At 33.3% G+C, this 24,096-nt stretch overlaps 1 protein-coding gene across 2 annotated transcripts; it reads right to left on the bottom strand.

Annotated features, from left to right (window-relative positions):
- Positions 1–314: 314 nt before the first annotated feature.
- Positions 315–22,395, bottom strand: LOC128165433 (tetraspanin-5-like). 2 transcript variants are annotated; one of them, XM_052829954.1, is made up of 9 exons: positions 22,186–22,395; positions 12,803–12,997; positions 6,893–6,967; positions 6,600–6,698; positions 6,082–6,201; positions 3,409–3,450; positions 3,172–3,288; positions 1,991–2,066; positions 315–1,927 (listed from the first exon to the last, which is right to left on the bottom strand). In XM_052829954.1, coding segments are annotated over exons 1-9 (837 nt in total). In that variant the 5' UTR covers positions 22,297–22,395; the 3' UTR covers positions 315–1,925. The 2 variants fall into 2 exon arrangements, with proteins under 2 accessions (XP_052685914.1, XP_052685913.1); XM_052829953.1 differs by having other exon boundaries at positions 315–2,066.
- Positions 22,396–24,096: the final 1,701 nt, after the last annotated feature.

Genomic DNA, 24,096 nt, shown 5'->3' with positions numbered 1-24,096 from the left:
ATTGATTTACACTAAATTGGGATGGTTATAACTCCAATCCATTATTAATTGCTTATTAATAATTCATGTACATGCATACATCACATTCAGAAATTATATATAATTTTGATTCTTTTCCCTAGGTGCACACTGTTTATTCAACACAGCAAACGTACAAGCATACATCTCTCATGTAAATTAATACCTGTTTCAATTGTACTAAAGTGTATCCATGAAGTTTGCATTTTTATAATGTATGATTCCCTTAGAGACTATACTGAGAGGAAAGGAAGGAAAAAATGTTGGATCAAATAACATAACCACAACAACATATATAGAAAATATATTACACATTTTATTTCATTTTAAACATTTCAAGGATCACCTTCATAAATTTCTGGACATATAATTTTATTCAAAGTGTGAATTTTGAGGAAATACAAACAACAAAATGTATGATATACATCTTAAAATTCATTTTGCTATATCAAATTTGGTATTAAACTCTAAATGCCTATCATACAATGTTCTGTTTCAAATTCATTTCATTTTTAGAAATTGCAAAATTCCATATACATGTATAAATATTAAGATATGTAAATAAAACATTTTTCAATCAAAACATTTTTAAACATGTATCGCTCCTTTCAAAATAACAATAAAAAATTTATGAAAACAAAAAGTAAGAGTTTATAAATACAATTATTAAAAATCATATACGGTATGAATAAATAAAAGTCATGCATTGAATAAAAATTCACAAACAAAAAGCTTTTTACACTTGTATATATGGCTAAAAGATCATGAACCCGAGGACGGAGTATAGCTTGCCTGGAATAACAGCAGGGGGGTTAGATTCAACTATACTTCCAAAAAAAATTCTTCCTTTCCAAAATTTTTTTTCCTCCGAATCATGAAATTCCTAATCCATGGGGGGGGGGGGGGTAACTTCAATTTGACTACTCATTTCCTTATTTTCATATCAATTTTTTACTAACTTCCAAAAAAGTGGGGGGGCCAACTCCATTATAATTCATTTTTTTATATGCCCCCCCCCCCCCCCCCCCCCCCGATGCTATGTGCCTGTGAGATACAGAATTTGTTGATGCAGTCTGTAAATCATAAAATTATCAAATCTTTTTTAGGGTAGTTCACAGAAATTAAAATTTTGATTTCCCTATACATCAAAACTAACAAGTTAAAGCAAAATAAAACAAAAATAAAATTTGTAAAGAACAGATTGATAAACTTTTAAAATAAAATCATAAAACAAAATGCCTACTTACAGGAGGATATGCATGATTACATGTATAGGTTTTTGTATAAAGGAATGCACAACCATCTTAAATTAAAGCATATAAAACATAAACCAAACTAAAAGAAAAAAATATAAGCAAAATTTGCTGTAAATAGCATAACAAAAATGGACTTTGGAGGAAACTATGAAGAATAGACACACAACTATGTTATGAGTGAGGGGATCAACGATAGCTTTGTTCACAATGTGCAGGAATGATCATGGTATAGCTAGCTATAAACAATCACTTAGGATAAAAATTACAACATTTCCTTTGAATTATCTATATGATACTCGTAAAAAGAGAAATATTGTACAAGCATACATGTTCCATATTCAAAAGGCATTGCACATTAAGTAAAATTGTAAATAGGACAAAATGAAAGTTTTCAAATAAAACCTAAACTGCATGTACTGTTTGATACTTGATCTGACCCAACTGTTTCAATGGGTAAATAAGCTGTTCTTAACATGGAATGAATCACAGAGTTCACTACATTCACATTATAAAGATATCTTAAATTTTCAGAGAGCATAGACATAGCTGTTAAGAAATAGAAAGATGTTGTACAGAACAGCCTATAACACAGACTGAGCTCTGATTCCTGACCACTGTGTACCCGTACACAGACAGTTAGCTGCTGCCTGGTCTCTGATTCCTGACCACTGTGTACCGGTACACAGACAGTTAGCTGCTGCCTGGTCAGTCTGGTCAGTCATTGTAACCCCACTTGGCTTTCTGGGCATTCACATCACATCGCAATATGGATGCAAAACAAATGCCTAAAATCTGAAAACAAAAAGAAAATCATGAGAGATAATAATCTATTTTCAACCAAACAATATAGTATATGACTAAATTTTTAATTTTGTTTAACTTTGTAGAATGTGTTAGACATGTTACTTACTAAAAGATCTATGTCTGTATAAAACGTGACATACTAGCATATCTATGGTATTCTAACACATTTATGACATATCAACAAGATGTTGGTATTGTAAAAGTTAAATCTATGCTTAGTGGAGAAAAATGTGATATTCTGACATATCTACTCTAATCAAAATCAGTGATATATCTTTGAAACAGTAACAGATACTGTCATATCTTTGTTGATACAGATCTCTGTTTATGTAAGATAAGACACTGACAGACATGTCTACTATACATGTACTCTAAGTGACATACTGACAGGGCTGTGTTTTTCTATACAATTGATATATGTCATTTTATGCCAGTGACTGACAGGTCTATTTCATTTTGTACCACTGACAAACTAACAGGTCTATGACATTTTACACCACTAACACTTACAGGTCTATGCCATTTCATACCACTGACATACTGACAGGTCTATGTCATTTTATGCCACTGACATACTGACAGGTCTATGTCATTTGATACCACTGACAGGGATCTGTTATCTAATATGACTGGCAGGTCTATGTCATTTTATACCACTGACATACTGACAGGTCTATGTCATCTGATACCACTGACAGGGATCTGTTATCTAAAATGACTGGCAGGTCTATGTCATTTATGCCACTGACATGTCTATGTCATTTTTGCCACTGACAAGTCTTTGTCATTTTATTTATTATTTTATACCACTGACAGGTCTATGCCATTTATACAACTGACAAGTCTGACATTTTATACCACTGACAGGTCTATGTCATTTAAAACCACTGAAAGACCGTTAGGTCTATGACATTTTATACCACTGACAGGTCTACGTCTTTATACAACTGACAAGTCTATAACATTTTATACCACTGACAGCTACATGACATTTTATACCACTGACAGCTATATGACATTTTATACCACTGGCAGGTTATGTCATTTATACCACTGAAAGGTCTATGTCATTTTAAATAATTGGCATACTGACCTGCACAACAGCTATACCAACTGCTATTGCTGCCACAGGGATCAAGTTTGTCTCCAACCATTTTTCCCCCAGGGAAATACAGCCTTCTGTGTAAATCTTGTTCTCTCTGTCTGCATTCTACAAAACATCAAACACTAGAAATGCATCTATTCATATACTGAACATAGACCAGCAAGTGTAATTCAACGTCTAAAAATATCCTTTTGTAGAGTGCAATCATCTTTGTCTAGTACTTACATTGATCATTTTAAATCCACAGTGGTGGTTCTTGATAAGATCCTGGAATACAGACAGTCAAACAGATTAAGACACTGGAATACAGACAGTCAAACAGATTAAGACAATTGTCATTGTTGTTCATTGAGGAAGATTTTCCCAGACCTTGAAATAGTTTTGGTGTTAAGTATTTAATCAAGCAACTGTTACTAACTGGTGTTCTAGAGTAATTTCAGTAGACAGTAAGTAATGTTTTAGTGTTTTAGTTGACTGCTACTGAGGTACATTGTATTTAAATGTTCTGAAAGTAAAACTACTACTTTATACTGATGTTTTCAGGTAAAGTCAGCAGACTGGTTTTAGTTGTATGAGTACACTGCAACTAGTGTTTAACATTAGATATTATTACCTAATCAAAGGGATTTTGTTGATTTATTACAGTTAAATATTTTCGTCTCTTTTGTATGTGTATTCAGATTTGAAAGTGATCTATTGACTGTCGGTCAATAGACTGCGATCTATTGGACTGGCAACATATTTTAGAAAAAGTTTAATTGCTACAAGATTAAAAGATAAGTTTATTATGGTTATTTATACTATTGTTCTTAAAATTCTAGGTCATCTTGGTATTGATTAACAATGACCTGAATGCATAATGGTATGAAAACCTTATGTTATTTATAATTGTGAACACAGAATACAAAAACGGAATTAAGTAATAAAACAATTATTTAATGCCTGAACAGTCAATAGTATACAGTTGTTGACTGGGGTCGAGGGAAACAGTTGATCTGTCGGAGCGGCTCGCAAACTGTTCATTCAGACTACGGTTACTAACTGAGATAATAAAGTGTTTTAGTGTTCATTCAGACTATGATTACTTACTGAGATGATAAAGTGTTTTAGTGTTCATTCAGACTATGGTTTCTTACTGTGATGATAAAGTGTTTTAGTGTTCATTCAGACTATGGTTACTTACTGTGATGATAAAGTGTTTTAGTGTTCATTCAGACTATGGTTACTTACTGTGATGATAAAGTGTTATGGTTACTTACTGTGATGATAAAGTGTTTTAGTGTTCATTCAGACTATGGTTACTTACTGTGATGATAAAGTGTTTTAGTGTTCATTCAGACTATGGTTACTTACTGTGATGATAAAGTGTTTAAGTGTTCATTCAGACTATGGTTACTTACTGAGATGATAAAGTGTTTAAGTGTTCATTCAGTGGAATGTTACAGTGACAGTGGTATAAAATGTCATATAGCTGTCAGTGGTATAAAATGTCATGTAGCTGTCAGTGGTATAAAATGTTAAAGACTTGTCAGTTGTATAAAGACATAGACCTGTTGTTCATTCAGACTATGATTACTTACTGAGATGATAAAGTGTTTTAGTGTTCATTCAGTCTATGGTTACTTACTGAGATGATAAAGTGTTTTAGTGTTCATTCAGACTATGATTACTTACTGAGATGATAAAGTGTTTTTGTGTTCTTTCAGACTATGGTTACTTACTGTGATGATAAAGTGTTTTTGTGTTCTTTCAGACTATGGTTACTTACTGTGATGATAAAGTGTTTTAGTGTTCATTCAGACTATGATTACTTACTGAGATGATAAAGTGTTTTTGTGTTCTTTCAGACTATGGTTACTTACTGTGATGATAAAGTGTTTTAGTGTTCATTCAGACTATGGTTACTTACTGTGATGATAAAGTGTTTTAGTGTTCATTCAGACTATGATTACTTACTGAGATGATAAAGTGTTTAAGTGTTCATTCAGACTATGGTTACTTACTGAGATAATAAAGTGTTTTAGTATTCATTCAGTGGAATGTTACCAGTACTTACCAACGTAATCTAGTATTTAAGAGTTTAATCAGTTGAGACTGTTACTAACTGAGGTGTTTAAGTGTTTAATCTGCTAACTGTTACTTACTGAGGTGTTCATGTGCTTTAGGATTAAATCAGTTGATTGTTACTTACTGAAATGTTTTAGTGTTTAATCAGCTGTTACTCACTGCGATGTTCTAGAGTTTAATCAGTTGACAGTTACTTACTGAGGTGTTCTCGTGTTTAAGTGTTTTTAAAATCAGTTGACAGTTATTTACTAAGATGTTCTAGTGTTTAATCAGTTGACTTTTACTTACAGAGGTGTTTCAGTGTTTCATCAGTTGACTGTTACTTTCTGAGGTGTTCATGTGCTTTAGGATTAAATCGGTTGACTGATACTTACAGAAGTGTTATAGTGTTTAATCAGTTGACTGTTACTTTCTGAGGTGTTCAAGTGCTTTAGGATTAAATCGGTTGACTGATACTTACAGAAGTGTTATAGTGTTTAATCAGTTGACTGTTACTTTCTGAGGTGTTCTAGTGTTTAATCAGTTGCCTTTTACTTACTGAGGTGTTCTTGAGTATCGGTGTTTAATCAGTAGTTACCTCCTGAAGTGTTATAGTGTTTCTGTATGTAATTAACTGACTGTTACTTACTGCGGGGTTCTTATGTATCAGTGTTTAATCAGTAGTTACTTCCTGGTCTGTTACAGTGTTTCTGTATGTAATCAGTTGACTGTTACTTACTGTGGTGGTTGACTGTTACTTACTGAGGGGTTCTTGTGTATCAGTGTTTAATCAGTAGTTACTTCCTGGTGTGTTACAGTGTTTCTGTATGTAATCAGTTGACTGTTACTTACTGTGGTGGGTTTGCAGCATGAGAATGGTACACCACATGCCTCAATGCTGCCTTGGGAGGAGCAGTTGAAATAGCGGTTCAGTTCCCAGTCTGCATAGCTGTTTACCCCACAACAGTGTAGCTGAAATACAACATCATTATTTATTGTTACTCTTGAATTTTATATTGTACAGTAATTAATGTCATAAAGTACACATTTTTTTGGTCGTTGCCATTATTTACATTATTTAGGCTATGATTGCCTCCTTATGAAGAAGAATTCTGTATCAAGACAGACTTTTAGGAAAGGCCTAATTTTAGAGCTAAAATATTTGGATTTTCTTTACTAATTAAATGTTAATTTGTGGCAAAAAAAATCATATATGTCATTGGCAGATCTGATGGTGAATTTGTTGACCACACAGCCTCCTTAAATAATGGAGCAGGAAAATTCTCCTCCTCTCTCTCTCTCTCTCTCTCTCTCTCTCTCTCTCTCTCTCTCTCTCTCTCTCTCTCTCATCAACTAAGGACATTGTTTACCCAATCCTGCTGGACCCAGTCTATCAGGTTCTGTAAATCCAAGTCTTCCCTGTAATTGATGATCATATTCTTCACCTGGGACTCAATCTGATTCTTTATCTGGATCAAATAAAATTTAGTCATCACTTTTTAGCAGGCCATTTCAATATCTTCTAAAAATCTAATTTTAAACTAAAGGGTATATCTGAATTGCATTGAATATTTAACTGTACAAGAATTAGAACCACTATAATTCTTTGAAAAGATATATATTAAAATATTTATTTAAATTCCAATGAATGATAACTGCTTACCCAGTCTTTGTATGCAAAAGCCAGAACACCAAAGAGAAGTTCCACAGCAAAAATCAGGCCAACTGACACAGAAAACTAAAAATAGAAGAACAATTAAAATACAATACATGCAACGAGAATTTTTTTTTACCAGAAATCTTAGACTATATGCTGATGCATATCCCCAAGAACTACAAGTGGACCTTTATAGGCTGTACCCACATGAAGGATTCATTTAATAAAAGTCATGTCAGGAAGTCAAGTCCCAAATAGGAGTTTTAATTACCGGTATTATAATCATTTTAAACATTCAGTACCAATTAAGTATTGTTAAAATCCTTCAGGATACCCGGTACTCTAAACAGGGAAATATTAAAGACAGGCCGAAACTGTTTGCAAGTGTAGAGGGGCGAAAATTACCCTGTATACAGTACATCTCATTAAAGAAATACACATCAAGTGGGAGCAATTTTCATGGAATTAAATTTTACATAATCAATAATTTTCATATAATAAGACTGACCAAATACTCTGAAACATACTTTACACACAAATTATCAAAAGTCTTACCGGTAAATATATTTGAATTTCAAGTTTAAATTTTTCTATTTTGCAAGCCAAATGTACTGATCTAAAAATCTGGAGAACCTTTCAATCAATCGATTTTCAGGATGTGACAACTTGAAAATCAATAAACAGCATTAAAGTTTAAAAGGTTTAAAAGGAAAATGCATGTCAACGTCATATGGGTTTCAAGATGAACAATGTCCTAACCGGCTACAAGATTTCTCAATCAATGTGACAACAATTTGAGAATCGGTTTCTTTTATCTATAGAGATGTGTCCCATAAAAAGACAAAATCAATCTTCCATTCAGGCAATTACTCATTGCAAGCTTATTCACCCATTAGAAAGTCGGCTATTGAATTTCATCTAAAAGCTAGAAACACCAGTACTCTCACTCAAAAGATTATAATTATTTCTTAGAATAAGAAGGGGCTTTAAAGAAAAATGAGTGGTAGTGGCCTTGACTTTTAACATACAAGAATCATTCAAGGATAATAATTTCAATTCTTTTTTGGTGTGACTTTTTGAAATATTTTATGTTCAATTTTGACAGCTGCGCCAAGTATAAACAATACCTGCCTCCTAACCACAAGTTTACATTTTACTGATTAGTTGCTGGAACAGAGTAACCTAAAGAAATTATTCAGCTATAAAACTATTTGGCAGTACATGTATTTGCCATAGATAATTACTTTTCAGTTCTTTTGTTGTTTACTTTATAGTTATATAGTACCGGGTATATTTGGGTGCATGCAATTAACAAATTCACATCATAAAAGTCATTTAGTGAATAAAAAGGGAAAAATCTGGTGCAGCTGTCAAATTATTAAAAATGATAGACACAAACAAAAAAGAAATGAACAATAATTATTTTCAATGAAATTGTTTACCATCACACATTTAATGTGGCTCTGACATATTAATTAAATACAGTCAAACTTCAGTATCTCGAACTAGATGAGACTGTTTAAAAACTTTGAGGTATCTGAGTATTCAAAATATTGAGGTTAATGTCAGACGACACGTTCCTCGAGCATCCTTTTTGTATCTCCTTGTAATAAAAAGTTCCAATAAAAATAATTATTTTAACTAGACACGATCTCGTTGCGAGCAACGAGTGGGTCTTCCGATTTTTGAATAGATTAGATTAAACTTATCACTTCAAAGATAAAGTCGTAGATCTAAGCAAAAAATAGTTTTAAAAAAAATGCGGCAATCGGGGCTTGAACCCGGGTCACCTGGGCCATGTCCACGACTCTATCGACTGTGCTACTCAGACTCTCGCCTTAGAACTTTGACAATTAATTTCTCGAGAATGCCTGAATTACCTGAAAGCACCTTGTTGCGAGCAACAAGTGGGTCTTTCGTTTGATTTTGAATTGATAGGGTTTAATTAAACTGTTGACATTTGGTACGATTTACTATCATATTAAATTCCTTTTAAACTAATTTTTCAATCTACACTGCGAAATGCAGATTTCCGGAAAACGTCATTTTTAAACTTCAATATCTCTGCAATGCGTTGTCCGATTTTAAAACGGTTTTTAGTTTTGTATTCAGTACAAAAATGTCAACAAAATGCATATGCTTTCAAATTCCAAAAATCGAAATATTAGAATCACTTCTGGTGACGACCGGAAGTGACGGACGACCTGCTCATATTAAAATTTTATAAGTTTAAAACATATTCTGATGGAAAAAAAATTGTAGATTATTTGATCTAAAAAAAATTTTAAACACAATTTTCCAAAAATGCTGTTTGAGCGGACCGGAAGTGACGGACGATCGTAGTTTTACTTGATCGGCCCTAGAAATTCAAAAATCTATCATTCCTGAAACTTTCAATTTTCTATCTTTAATCGTTTTTGCGAAAAAGGGAGGACAGGATCACTTTTTACAAAAAGAAACATAGGTAATCACAGATTACAAAGCTCACCGAGACGAGACATCACCCTTAAGAGACTTCACCTTTATGAGACCACCTTTATCATATTAAATGAAAATCATACTTTATGATCTTGGATATTCATGGATTCTGTTTTGACACAATCTCGTATATCATCTGTTAAAAAATTGTATCATTATCATATGTTCATATGTTAATCAATACAATAATATAAAATTAAATATTGCATCCTATCATATTTACAACATATATCATATAATACAAAAAAATACCATAATAAACAATGATGAAATATGATATTGTAACATATGATATGACATTGTATTGTGTTATACGTTATTGTATTTGATCACATAATACAATATCATAATATATAAATCAATATAGTATTATATTACAATATCATATAACATAATACATCATAACATTGAAACATATGATATTATATTGTATAATATAGTATGATATTGTATGATACTGTATCATTTTTGAAACATAATATGATATTGTATCATATGATACAATAATATATTTTACAATATCATACAATACAATTTCATGTGATAATATATCATATTATAAACCAATATCATATTATACTAAATATCGTATGATACAATATTATATAATATTACAGTATCATATTATACAATTTCATGTGATATAATATTATAGAATATACAATTTTGTAACAAAGGACACAATATTATATTTTGCAACATCTTATGTAATAGAATCATGTGATAAAATAATAAATTAATAATACAATATAATATCAAACAATATTGTATCATAATATACAATACTTTACATAACGATATCATGTTACAATATCATAACATAAAATATCAAAAAAATTGATACAATATCATATAACTTTTTATATTACATATGATATTATATTGTATCATATTAAACAATATTGTTTCATACCATACAATACTATATCATAGGAATCATGTTATATCATTTATCAACAAACACATCTATCTATTGAGCCGGTTTGAGTGAGGTAGGAGATTTCTTTAGCATCCTTGATAATGGAGATCAGGCTCTGCATCTGAAGCAACCTCTGCGTTTCATTTATAATATAGTTAAATCAACTATGCAAGCTATAATCTATAATAATGTGACCTGTTCCAAAAAAACTAAACCTCATCCAGCATCCGAAACCTATGGCTCAGATTCAGCATTCAAGCCTGTCAGGTGCATCAGTATACTTAAGACGCATCTCCATGCAAGTTTGGTGAAGTTCAGACCAGTAATAACTAAGATATAATCATCAGAGGGCAGTAGCAATTAAAACTTTAACCTGCTCCAGCATCCGCAACCTATGGCTCAGATTCAACATCCATGCCTGTCAGGTGCATCTGTATCATAGGACACACCATCCATTCAAGTTTGGTGAAGTTAGGACCTGTAATAACTAAGATATATTTTTTAGCATCCTTGATAATGGAGACCAAGCTCTGCATCTTAAGCTTCCTCTGTGATTCATTCATATTACAGTTTAATCAACTATGCAAGTTTGAACTAGTACTATTATCTATTTAACATGTGACCTGTTCCAAAAAACTTAACCATATCCAGCATCCGAAACCTATGGCTCAGACTCAGCATTCAAGCCCGTCAGATGCATCAGTATCATAAAACGCACCATCCATGGAAGTCTGGTGTAGTTAGGACAAGTAATAACTAAGATATAATCATCAGAGGGCACCTGTTTTAAAAACTTTAACCAGCTCTAAAAACCTTAACCTCCTCCAGCATCCGAAACCTATTGCTCAGATTCAGCATTCAAGCCTGTCTGGTGCATCAGTATCATAAGACGCACCATCCATGGAAGTCTAGTGAAGTTAGGACAAGTAGTAACTAAGATATAATCATCAGAGGGCACCTGCAACAAAAACTTTAACCAGCTCTAAAAACCTTAACCTCCTTCAGCATCTGTAACCTATAGCTCAGATTCAGCATCCAAGCCTGCCTGGTGCATCAGTATCATAAGACACATTATCAATGTAAGGTTGGTGAAGTACGGACCAGCAGTACCTTAGATATTGTTATCAAAGGGCACCTGCAACAAAAACTTTAACCTGCTCCAAAAACCTTAACCTCCTCCAGCATCCGAAACCTATAGCTCAGATTCAGCACTCAAGCCTGTCTGGTGCATCAGTATCATGAGACACACCATCCAAGCAAGTTTGGTGAAGTACGGACCTGCAGTAACTTAGATATTGCTATCAAAGGGCACCTGCAACAAAAACTTTAACCTGGTCCAACAACCTTAACCTCCTCCAGCATCTGAAATTTAGGACTCAGATTCAGCATCCAAGTCTTTCAAGTCCATAAGTAGGTCCAGATGCATCATCCATGCAAGTTTGGTGAAGATAGGACAAGTAATAGCTTAGATACAGGACCTGCAACAAAAACTTTAACCAGGTCCGGACGCCGACGCCGACGCCGAGGGTATAGCATAAGCTCCCCCTGACTTCGTCTCGGTGAGCTAAAAACAAATATAACGGCCGACCGGAAGTGGTGTCATCAACAAAAATGTACATGATAAAAGACCTAGATATTTTGTATTATTCGTGAAATTTTCATAAAAATCCATTGTAGCATATTTGAGATATTTGAGTTTTAAGAAAAATGTTAAGAATAAAAGAATAATAATAGTGAAAAATAGAGAAAAAGAAACCTAACAAAAACAATAGGGTCTTCTGTTGGAAACGGAAGACCCTAATGATGATTTTTAAAATGATTAAAATTTACTTGTATATGGATATATGCCTATATGGCCGAGTGGTTAGAGCCATGGCTGCTTTCTGCCAGGAGCGTAGGTTCTAGAGGTTGTGAGTTCAAAGCCCGGCAGTGAATTTCGCTGTGCTCTTCTATTTATTTATTTTTATATCAGCAATTCAAGTGTATTTTCAACAAGATCATATAGAAAATTGCATTAATTCTCTAGTATTTTGCAGAAATGCCTGGTAAGGTATCCTAATTTTTTGCAAGAAAGCTTGTAAGAGTATAGTAGAAAACCATTAACAAATTCCTGGAAAATGTTATGTAAAATTGGGGAACGTGTCGTCTGACCTTAAAATACTTTTAAAAAAATAAGCCGATGGGACTTGTAAAACACTTTGACATATCCATCGTATTTGAGATATCTGTGTTCAAGTTATCGAAGATCATTGGTACATCGTATCGTAGTCAGTCATACCGTGGTAATACTTTCATACTAATAAGATAAATTTATTTGTAAACATGTTAAATGAGAAGTTTATTTCTTTTAAGGAAAACTCATGACTTTTCCGTATCTAAATTAAAGTCTGGGATGACAAGAAAATATGTTACTATTCACCCTTGAGATGAGGGAAATGCTATAAGTAGTAATAAAGACACAAGGTCAATAAAAGCATTAACTCTCTTCTCTTTTAATCTAAGCAGGTATGCTGACTTACAAACATAAGGAGACATGTGTTTTCCCTGAGGGCACCAATACATCCACAAAAACCAATGACAAACATCACTCCTCCACTGATGATGAAGATGAGGGCAGGGTCAAGGGTCACTGTGGTTATCTTGCCAATGTTGGAGAACATGTCTTTTTCTGTCCAGGCCCAAAGCCCTATTCCACAAATCCCTGCACCAACAAGCTGTGAAAAAATACATGTTACACCACCAACTGTTTTAAATGATAAATACCGGTACATGTAAAAGGTATTAAGCATATAACTTAGTCATTTATGTTAATTGGTATATCAAAGAACAAAGTCAATTTGAATGAAAAAGTAAATGCCGTAAAAATGTTATTGTAATGTTAAAGAACAATCATAATTAAAATTGAAGCAAATTCTTAATTAAATAAAATATTGTTATTAAATAAATCAAACTTGTTGAGGTTCATGTGCATTGTTTTATTCATCAAAAATACAATATAATTAGAAGAATTATGTCTCATAATCTTAAGGGAATAAACCCATTTTAAAGACAAACTGTTTAACTGTGTTCTAATGTTAAAAATTTGAACACAATGTTCCTGGTACAAAATTTCCTGTAACTAACTATGCATAGCTAGAAATATTCAAGTGTTTGAACCTGTCTTCTTACCAGATTAAAAGTATATCACATTCATCTATTTCTAACAAAAGTACCCGCAAAGAACTCGATCTTTATTGATCGATCATAAAACACTGTTTTGATATCTCCTTGACAATTTTTTCACCGAGAAGACTGTTCCATTTAAATCTTTCGATGCACACTATTATAATATAGATTGAAAATTTTATCTCACAAGATTTAGGGTGCGTCTTTTAACCCCAAGGAACCCCAAGGAACCCCAAGGAAACCCCAAGGAACCCCAAGGAACCTCAAGGATACCCCAAGGAACCCCAATGACAAAAATTAATAAATTTTAATACCCAAGGGGTCTTATTGGACTTCAAGGGTCACCTCTTAGTACCCCAAGGGTACCCCAAGGAACCCCAAGGAAACCCGTAAGAACCCCATGGAACCCAAATGATAAAGTTATTAACCAGTGATACCCCAGGTGTCTCATTCGAATCAAAGGCTCACCCCAAGGTACCCCAGTGATAGAAATTAATAACTATTTATACCCAAGGGGTCTCATTTGAATCCAAGGGTCACCTCGTAGTACCCCAAGGATACCCCAAGGAACCCCAAGTATACTCATTAGAACCCCAAGTAACCCCAATAATAGAAATTAGTAACTAGTGATACCCCAGGAGTCTCATTATACCCCTATACCCCCACAAATGAAGTTTAAGGGGGTATATTGGTTTCACCCTGTCCGTCCGTCTGTTTGTCTCTCTGTAGATGCAACTTTGTCCCCCCTATAGAATTTTTTACTACTGCATGGAACAGTCTGAAAATTTGTACATATGTTGATCACCATCTGAAGATGTGCACCTGTAATTTTTTTAGGATCAGACAAGATTTAATGATTTTATGACAGTTTTCATTTTCCTCATTCTATATATTGTTCACTGATGTTGAAAAGTAAGGGAGGTAATCCTGACAGATTTTATTAATTTATAGCATTAAAACACCCTAAAATATATTTATAAAAAATACATTCAAATGGAGGTTTTTTGTCTTTATGTGTTAACTAAATTTATCTTTTATAAGTATTCTATCAACTGACAATGCAGAATTTTTGTTTGTCAATGATAAATTCTTAGGAGCTGGCTGAATTCATTTGTCCCAATGGGGCCATTATCTGAGCCATGGTTTAGATGGAGCATGTGTGTATGGAAAAGCAGAAAGTGAGGAAAATTTGAAACAACTAACTGCATCTGTTAAGACTCTTATTAGAAAGATATTCAAAGCTTTATCAACAGAAGAGCATTGCTTGGCTACCGGTATTTCCATTTACTGCAAAGGGTGGGATTATTGTCATTTTGTTGGTTTTTCATTAAAACAATTAAATAAAAAAAAATATCATCAGATACATTAATTTGTAAATATATTACTGTTATACATATGTATTTAAAGTGATAAGTACCCCAAAGAACCCAAATGAATCCCAAGTATACCAATAAGAACCCCAAGGATACCCTTGAGAACCCCATAGATACCTCAAATAAAGTCAATGGTGGAAAGTAAATTTGATGACCAAGGCCGGTCTCATTAAAAATCAAAGGCTCACTCCTGATACCCCAAGGATACCCCAATTATAAAAATTGATAACTATTGATACCCCAGGATACTCATTGGAGTCCAAAGGTCAACTATTGGTACCCCAAGGATACCTGTAGGAACCCCAATTGCAAGGGTGTGTTCCCGTTTTGCACACATTTGATAATTGGGTATAGAACAATAGGTGTGATTTGTGTTGTGATAGCAATTATAGTCTGCTTTCAGTCAAAGATTTTACCTGGATTTTTACTTGTGTTTTATCATTCATTCATCAGCACCATGAAACAAGAAGAATATAGATATTTTGTTGTGTTTTAGACTAATAACTATCACAATTTTTTTTCATTTGATAAAATAAAGATAAAATTAATATTTTTAGTCTTAAATTTCCGCTCACTGATAAGAAAAATAAGGATTAGATGATTTGATTTTTACATTTTTGCCCATTTACTTTAAATATAAAACTCGATGAATTGAGGAAAAATTGCTGGTCCCGGGCCAATTGGAAGCTGATTCAGTGGATAATTATATGATAAAGGGGAAAACTACACGGCCAGTCATATGGGGTAGTCCGTGTCTCTTTTTACAACTTACATTGTAGATGCAAAATATGTAAATCGCGCGTTTATAATTGGTTGTTTGGTATCAACAGAAAGATTATTATGAAAAGAAACAGACCTTTATCACAAAATATTTCAATCTTCGAAGTAGCAGCCTTGACAGTAGATCTTATGATTGACATCACCGCTTTAGTATATTGCGGGTCAATTTTCAAATCAGCAGCTCAATAAATTCCGACAAAAATAATAATTTAAATATTGATTCGATATACCTCAAACTGAAGAAGGTTGAAAATGTATGAATTAGTTCTACATTTGATAGGTTTTGTGAAAAAATATTTTCAGTTTTTGAAGCATATAAAATTGCCTATTTATCATCATATCGTCATACATTAATTTGTCTAATAGTATTCTCTTCGATTATTCAAGCCACAGCATAAATGAAAAATAATTAGCAGCGTTTTCACTAGACACATTTTCTCCATTTATGTAAGCAAAAGCAATAAATAAATACTAATATATGATATTTTCTCTTCAAACTTGTAGCGTGTAAGTGTATTTCCTAAAGGCAGGAAGATAAACAAAAGCACTACATACACAACATTTTTGCAATAATCTTTTTTGTTTAAAGAAATTCATGAAATTGTTGATGACCAAATCGATGTTTAAAATTAAATTCCAGAACATGGATGTCAATTACTATGTAAATGTGCTTCTATGCAAGTTATATTGTAACATAAAATGAATGTAAATATCAATTGCGATTAGATATGTTTTATTTATTTCATTGTCAATTGCCCTTACAGGAGCTGTGATATAGACTATAGCAATTAAGCAATTATCTCACCTGGTCAAATTCCCGTTTTGCACACATACCTAATTTTCAAATGTGTGCAAAACGGGAACAAACCATTGCAAGGTACCCAATTGATAGAATTTAATAACCACCCCAATGGTTGTACTGTAAAACATATTACTAATTAATACCCAATTATACCCAATTACTCAATGGAATATCATAAAAACATCTGGGCAACCCAAGGAACACTTGTGATACCCCAAAACATACTGGTATGATAAAAATAATGTTTCTCCAATATCTGTTCACTTTGGATAAATTTAACAATTAGTGTTGTCAAATCGGTTGAAAATCATAATCGAGTACCGTTAATTGGCAGAATTTGTTGTCTCTTACCAACTGATGATCAGCCAATATTGAATCAGTAACAAGTTATATCAAATTCATGAAAATAAGGCACTAAATTTTATGTCACCACAAGGAAGTCTGCAATTCTTCCGGTGAACCATTCATATGAACACTTAATATGACAATGTTTCATCGGTGAAATTTTCAAATGAAGTGAAGAAAGATATTGTTCAGTTACAAAGACCCAAACTTGTTTTACTATTGACATAGGGGGTGTTACCCTTATTGGAGTACTTTTGAGAAGTGATCATGGAAGTGTGACCGCGTAGATTTGCACGGTGCTAGGGAATTTTTCTGGATCTGCATCGGTCGTTCGAGTACGAACCGGGTGAGGGAATGTTGGCGTAAAGGGTATAAGGTGTAGGCGCGCTGTGGGCCGTAGGGTAATAACGAAGGGTAGGTTTGCCGTATTCCCAAAGGTCCACCAGTATACAGTTCCAGAGAAATAAACAAGCAATTGATGAAGGATTCCGTATTTATTGGACGAGATTCAACGATGGCAACATTATAACATTTTAACAGACAGACATTTTACAAACAAGTCGGATATGGCCAGTAGTGGCCTCCGGACTCAAGACTCTGGGTGAGTCGGACGTGGCCGAGGCTGGCCACCGTATTCCAGACTGCCGATTGACAATTGTACATAATTATTTATAAGAATCTGAACAATGAGTAAAAATTGACAGGTGATGACATAAGTAAGCTGAGTGAAAGGTTCACAGATATAAAATAATTAAATAAACTCAATGAGTCTTTGATGTCCAAGACATGAAAAACTGATAATTGCACAATGTTGTTTTAAGAGATTAACAGTCCTTGAGACATGGCACTCTGTCTCTTTGAAATCACATATAGAGTCCGGAAAGTGTCAATCACTAAATAAATAAGTAACTTTGTAAGAAATAAACTGTGAGAAAATATTACGAAACAGATGTTGAATTTTAAAAGAAAAGTCCAAAATAAAGTTATAATTAAACAGTGAATTTTGCACGGTGATAGAAGTGTGGAGTGGGGCTATTTCCCCTTCGTGGGTACAACACAATGGATTGACCCATTATGCGTGCAGAATGTTCACCTGAGAGGCACCAAAATACCTGTTAATTGCAGGTAGACACCTGTTGTATATTGGTGGTAGCTCTTGGACAGGGATTAAAGGGCCAACATAACCCTTTACATGTATACACAATGGCTTCACCATCACTGTTGCAATATATTTACCTACACCTACATCTCCTTGTTTATTGGTAGACAACCCTTGCGAATTTTGGGTGTCTTCCTACTTTGCTATAATTCTGAAATTTTTATGGGTGACTGATTTTAGCTAAGTGGGAATGGTGCTCAGGTAAGGGTTTCAAAGAACAAAGGAAATTAATTACAGGTAAATTATAGTCTGTTCAATTATTGACCATAAGCAAATTTTTAATAAAAAAAAAATAACAGGCAGTTTTTTTTAGATTATGTTTAAAATAAAGTTAAAAAAATTAATTAGATACTTGTAATAGAAGTAAATTTTGATAATTAAAAAGGGTTTGTTCTATCATGATTGATCGTACAAGCTAATTTTTATTTCATGTAAAATTACTCAATATTCATTCTTTTGAGGAGAAGGAAAACTATGACATTACTACCCCTTCTAGGTCCCTTATCAAGAACCTTGAAAAAATAAACATTATATGGTTCAAGTTTTGGGCTGTTGATTTTAATAATGAAAAAAACTATAAATGTTAATTTTATAAGAAATGCAGAGGAATTATCATGTACATCATACAATTTGGCTATAGTGGTTATGATATAAAAGAATTAAATGCTCAACAACATGTACATTTAGGACTACATTTTCAGACTGATGGAACTATTTCAATATTTTACCCATGAAATTCAGAAAAATTCTTGATATGGGCCTAAAATGGCCCCCTAAAATGAACATCATCATTTTTCTTTGTACAAATATAAATGTGATGTTTTTACATAATGTTCATTTTGATTCAACTGCCCAGAATTTAGAAATATGACATCGTAAAGACAACCTTTTCCTGCCATTTTTGCATTTTTAGCATAAACATGATAAAACAGCTTGTTTTCAAGCAGTTTTTCTTTCAGAAAAAATAGAAAGCATGCTTGAACAAACAAAATATTTTAATCAGAGATGTATCTAGCCAAGGCTAATAAGTGACAAAAAAATTTCCCTGTTCAAGCATGCCCTCTATATTTCCCATTCATAAAAAGATAAGAAAAATGTAAATTTTTGACTGATTTTGATTGAAATAGCGTCACTTCTGACGTCATTTTCTGCCAGTGAGTGCAAAAAAATCAAATAAATAGGTGAAAAATAAATTTTACATCAACTCTTCTAAAATATAACATAACATATTATTGTACCTGAAACACTTTAAAAAATTGCGAATAATGGGGGCCAAATTTAACTCATATCATATATATAGTTCTTTCGTACTTCAAATCACCATCTACCACTTGAAGTGGGAAGATGGGAAGGTATCCCATTAAATGAAAGATTTTGTCCTCTCTGTTACAAAAAACGTATAGCCGATGAATTTCATTATATTTTAGAATGTAATGCAATATCACAAGTCCGAAACAAATTTATAGACTAGACCAAATGTGTTTTAAAGTATTACATATTAGGGTATCCTTGGGGTTGTATGGTGTATCAAGAGTTATAAATCTGTATGATTAGGGTATCTTTTGGAGTTCCTTGGGATTTCTGTGGGGTTCCCTAGGGTTTATAGAGGTTTTTAGAGGCGTGTCTGGGATACCAATGAGTCCCCAATGGTATCAAGAATTTTTAATTTGAATTATTAGGCTATATCCTTGGGGTTCCATTGGGTTCTATGGGGTATCAAGTTTTATGAATCTGTATTATAAGGGTATCCTCTCAGTTCCTTGGGGTATCCATGGGGCTCCGTGGGATACCTAATGGTGTCTGGGATATCAAAAAGCCCCGAGGGTGTATCCAGAGATATAAAATTGTGTTATTAGGGTATCCTTGGGGTTCATTTGGGTATCAAAAGTTATATTACTGGGTATCCTTGGAGTTCCTTGAGGTATCCATAGGGTGTGTCAGGGATAACAATGGGGTATCTGTATTATTACTATTAGAGTACTATTAGGGTATCCTTTAGGTTTCTTGGGGTATTCATGGGGTTCCTTGGGATACCTTGTGATTTGTCTAGGATATCAAAGTGACCCAAAAAGTATCGAGATATAGTGTATCCTTGGAGTTCCATAGGATATCAAGAGTTATAAAATTTATATAACCAATACATGTATAAGAGTATCCCTAGAGTTCCTTGGGGTATCCGTGGGTTTTGTCTGAGGTACCAATGAGTCCCTACGGGTATCAAGAATTTAAATTTGTATTATTAAGTTATCCTTTAAGTTCCTTGAGGTATCCTTGGGGTTCTGTGGTGTATCAAGAGTTATGAATCTGTATTTTTAGGGTATTCTTGGAGTTCTTTAGGATATCCCTGGGGTTCCCTGGGATTCTTAGAGGTGTGTCTGGAATACCAATGAGTCCCCAGGGTTATCAAGAGTTTTAAATTTGTATTACAACGTATTACGGTATCCTTGGGGTTCTATGGAGTATCAAGATTTAAAATTCTGTATTATTAGGGTATTCTTGGAGTTCCTTGGGATATCCCTGGGGTTCCCTGGGATTCTTAGAAGTGTATCTGGAATACCAATGAGTCCCCAGGGTTATCAAGAGTTTTACATTTGTATTACAATGTATTAGGGTATCCTTGGGGTTCTATGGAGTATTAAGAGTTATGGTTCTGTATTATAAGGGTATTCTTGGAGTTCCTTGGGATATCCATGGGGTTCCCTGGGATTCCTAGAGGTGTATCTGGAATACCAATGAGTTCTCAGGGTTAATAAGAGTTTTAAATTTGTATTATTAGGGTATCCTTGGGGTTCTATGGAGTATCAAGAGTTATGATTCTGTATTATTAGGGTATTCTTCGAGTTCCTTGGGATATCCCTGGGGTTCACTGTGGTTATTAGAGTCGGTCTGGAATACCAGTGAGTCCCCAGGGGTACCAAGAGTTTAAAATTTGTATTATTAGGGTATCCTTGAGGTTCCTTGGGGTTCTATGGTGTATCAGGAGTTATAAATCTGTATTATTAGGTTATCTTTGGGGTTCCTTGGGGTATAATTGCGGTACCAAGGGTAAGGGGTGACCCTTGCACTCTAATGAGACCCCCTTGGGTATCAATAGTTATTTATTTCTGTCATTGGGGTTTCCTTGGGGTTCCTTGGGGTTTCCTTGGGGTTCCTTGGGGTTCCTTGGGGTTAAAAGACGTGCCGCAAGATTTATAAAGTATTTATAGTACCGGTATATCATTATCGTAATCTGAGATATATGAGAAAAAGAATTGCAACAATTTTATGGTCTAAGAAACTTAAATTATATTAGGATTTGCATCATAAGATAGTTTGTCCTCTGCAATTATCAATTAAAAAGATATGATCTATATCAATAGGAAAGGAAATGATTTACCCAATATACATGTACACAATAAACATGTAATCTGGGGTGCATTTATACATGTACTATGAATTTTAAATCTTCAGATTTTATTCATTGTTATCTTTAAAACACTTTGCCAGTTTGCCTACCAAGGCTGTAATTCTGAAAAATATTCTGTCTTTTTAAAAATGTGGATGTTCAATATGAAATAGCCTAGTAATATAGAACCATATAGGACTTCTTATAAAATATAATGTTCCAAAACTTGTAGAAAAGGGAGCATTAATCATGAATTTATCTTATCTATGCTATTAATGCATTATCTTAATATTGACTGTTTTACATTGTAGTTGAATGAATGAATTTATCGGTACACATAAACTGTCTGTGCACAGGCACTGTCTCTTGGTACTCTTCGTATTCAGGTCAACTCTAATATAAATTAAATACCGGGTATATTGATTTTTTCTACTTAAAACTTTTATATGTGATATATTGCATGCCATCAATGTGTTATTAATCATTTTGTTCCATAAGACATGTCAAACCATTGTGAAATCAGTAAAAATCATAAAGATTTCTCTAATACTAACTTTTAAAAGATTATTAGTAATTGTTCAAATAAAACATGTCCCAATAGGGCATCTCAGGACATTTTCAGAACTTTTAATTCAGGGTCTTTTGGTAGTGTCTCATACTTCAGTATGTATTATTTTTACATGTACTAGCTAAATAAGCTAATTGTACTCCTTTTATCAAGTACTCCAATGCGAGGATAATACAGAGAGAGAGAGAGAGAGAGAGAGAGAGAGAGAGAGAGAGAGAGAGAGAGAGAGAGTTTTTATATTTTTATGAATTAAGATCTACGTTACACACATAAAACATATAAAATGATTTAGTTTTCTTTAAGGGTGTTATAATTGCATACTTACCCAGAATAGAACATTAAATCCAAACATCAAATATTTCATACAACAGCTGACTTCCGACTTCTCCTGTCGAATTCCTCGACCTTTCGTCTTTCTATTCTTATGCTTTTCCATGGTTTTGGTGATCACACTGAACTCCACAGGCGAATACAATAGATTTTTGTGAAAGAAAACCTACATGATCATTATTTTGTGACAGTTCATTGTGCGGTGCCTAGATATATCGTACATAGGCTTATTCGAGTCCAGCCACAAATTCCCTTATAGTAGACTGCGTGAAATATTCTGATAAAAGTTGAATATACTCGTTTATTTCTTCTATCTGATTATCTCTTTTTATATATATGTACAGTAAGAGCAAAAATGAAACTTAATAAATCAAAGTATTGAGAGTACTGATGACCTTCTGGCGACTGAAAAAAGCAGTGATGGAAATAAATGCATGTAAAGAGGTATATGCTTAGCGCATGCGCGGATCTAGAGGGGGGTCGGGGGGGTCCCGACCCCCCCTGGAAAATGAAAATTTATTAAATTTACATAGTAAAATTATCGCGAAAATATGCCTCGGACCCCCCCCCCCCCCCCGGCAAACACAATTATCCTTCGGACCCCCCCAGTTTACGATTTAGCTGCAATATCACGCTTTTGCAGACATGAGAGACTTTTAATAATATTATAATTATACAATTTTTTTTTAAAAAGCGGCATGATAAGATTCGAACAATTTCCTACCTCTTATGTTAACCAACTTTTATTACACTCGGCACAATGAGATTTCAAACTTGAAGCACTCTTTACCAAAAATGGGTTGCTATTAGAAAAATTAATAGTTTAATTTGTAATTCTGATAAAACACATTGGTATTTAAGAAAAGGAAGGACACTGGCTTGTCTTACACTAAATGTTGATTTTTCTGACCCTGTACAGAAACTCAACACTTCACCAAAATAAAGTATTAATGCAAGTAATCCCAACACCTTGACAACAACTTGCTCACCGCTTTATAGTACCTTCAGTAATTTGATTAGGTGTGTAGTTACCCATTCCACTTTAAGGTACCTCACTCAATACATCAAGAACACTTTACGACAATTCGTCAGTGACAAGATGGAGATTTAAATTAATGATTTGTTATTCATGAGTTCGTATCCATGTGGAACTTTTGTCCATATTTACTAAATTATTCTTTTGAAAATAATAATTTTATTAAAAACTGGATATTTTTTTGGCTATTTGACATATATACTTCTTATGAATCATGCCATCTATCATAATCAAGTAATTTTCTGATGATTTGACATATTATTTCAAGTTGTAGTGAGCCACCTTAAAGGTTTGAAACATGCAACTTTTCATGGAGATTTAACTGTTCAATTTTCCTCATTTTTTTTTTTAAATTTCTTTTGATGTATTTATTGTAAAATGATTTGGCTGTAATTATAAAACAATATATATTTATCTTTTAAAATACCTTTAATTATTATATCATTTAGTATTTTTTTTATTTAAGGCGAGAGCTGTTGCAATGATATAGCCCTCTCCAAATCATTTGCAATTGGCGCTTCTGGAAGTATATAAAGAGCTAAATTATCACTATATACTAGTACATTTTTCGTGATTTTTTAATCATTATTTTGTTATCGATGAAATATAGCAAACAAATTAAAAACCAATTTACATTTATGTGTTAATTATACTTGCATACAGATATTTAGACTACGATTGTCATTAAGTTCCATGATCTTATTATGCAAAGCTTCTATACCTCCATCAAATATTGTTCATATTGATACTATTCAATTATTCAATAATATTCATATAGATACTATTTAATTACTTGGCCACCAAATTTAAACATCCTCAAATCTTTACTCCTTCAAAAAAATTGTTGTCATTAATATTTTTCCTTTAGTA

The sequence above is a fragment of the Crassostrea angulata genome, chromosome 10, assembly GCF_025612915.1.
Source record: "Crassostrea angulata isolate pt1a10 chromosome 10, ASM2561291v2, whole genome shotgun sequence".
Lineage (NCBI taxonomy): Eukaryota > Metazoa > Mollusca > Bivalvia > Ostreida > Ostreidae > Magallana > Magallana angulata.
Note: the sequence above shows the minus strand (reverse complement) of the source record. Positions and strands in the feature narration are given on the sequence as shown.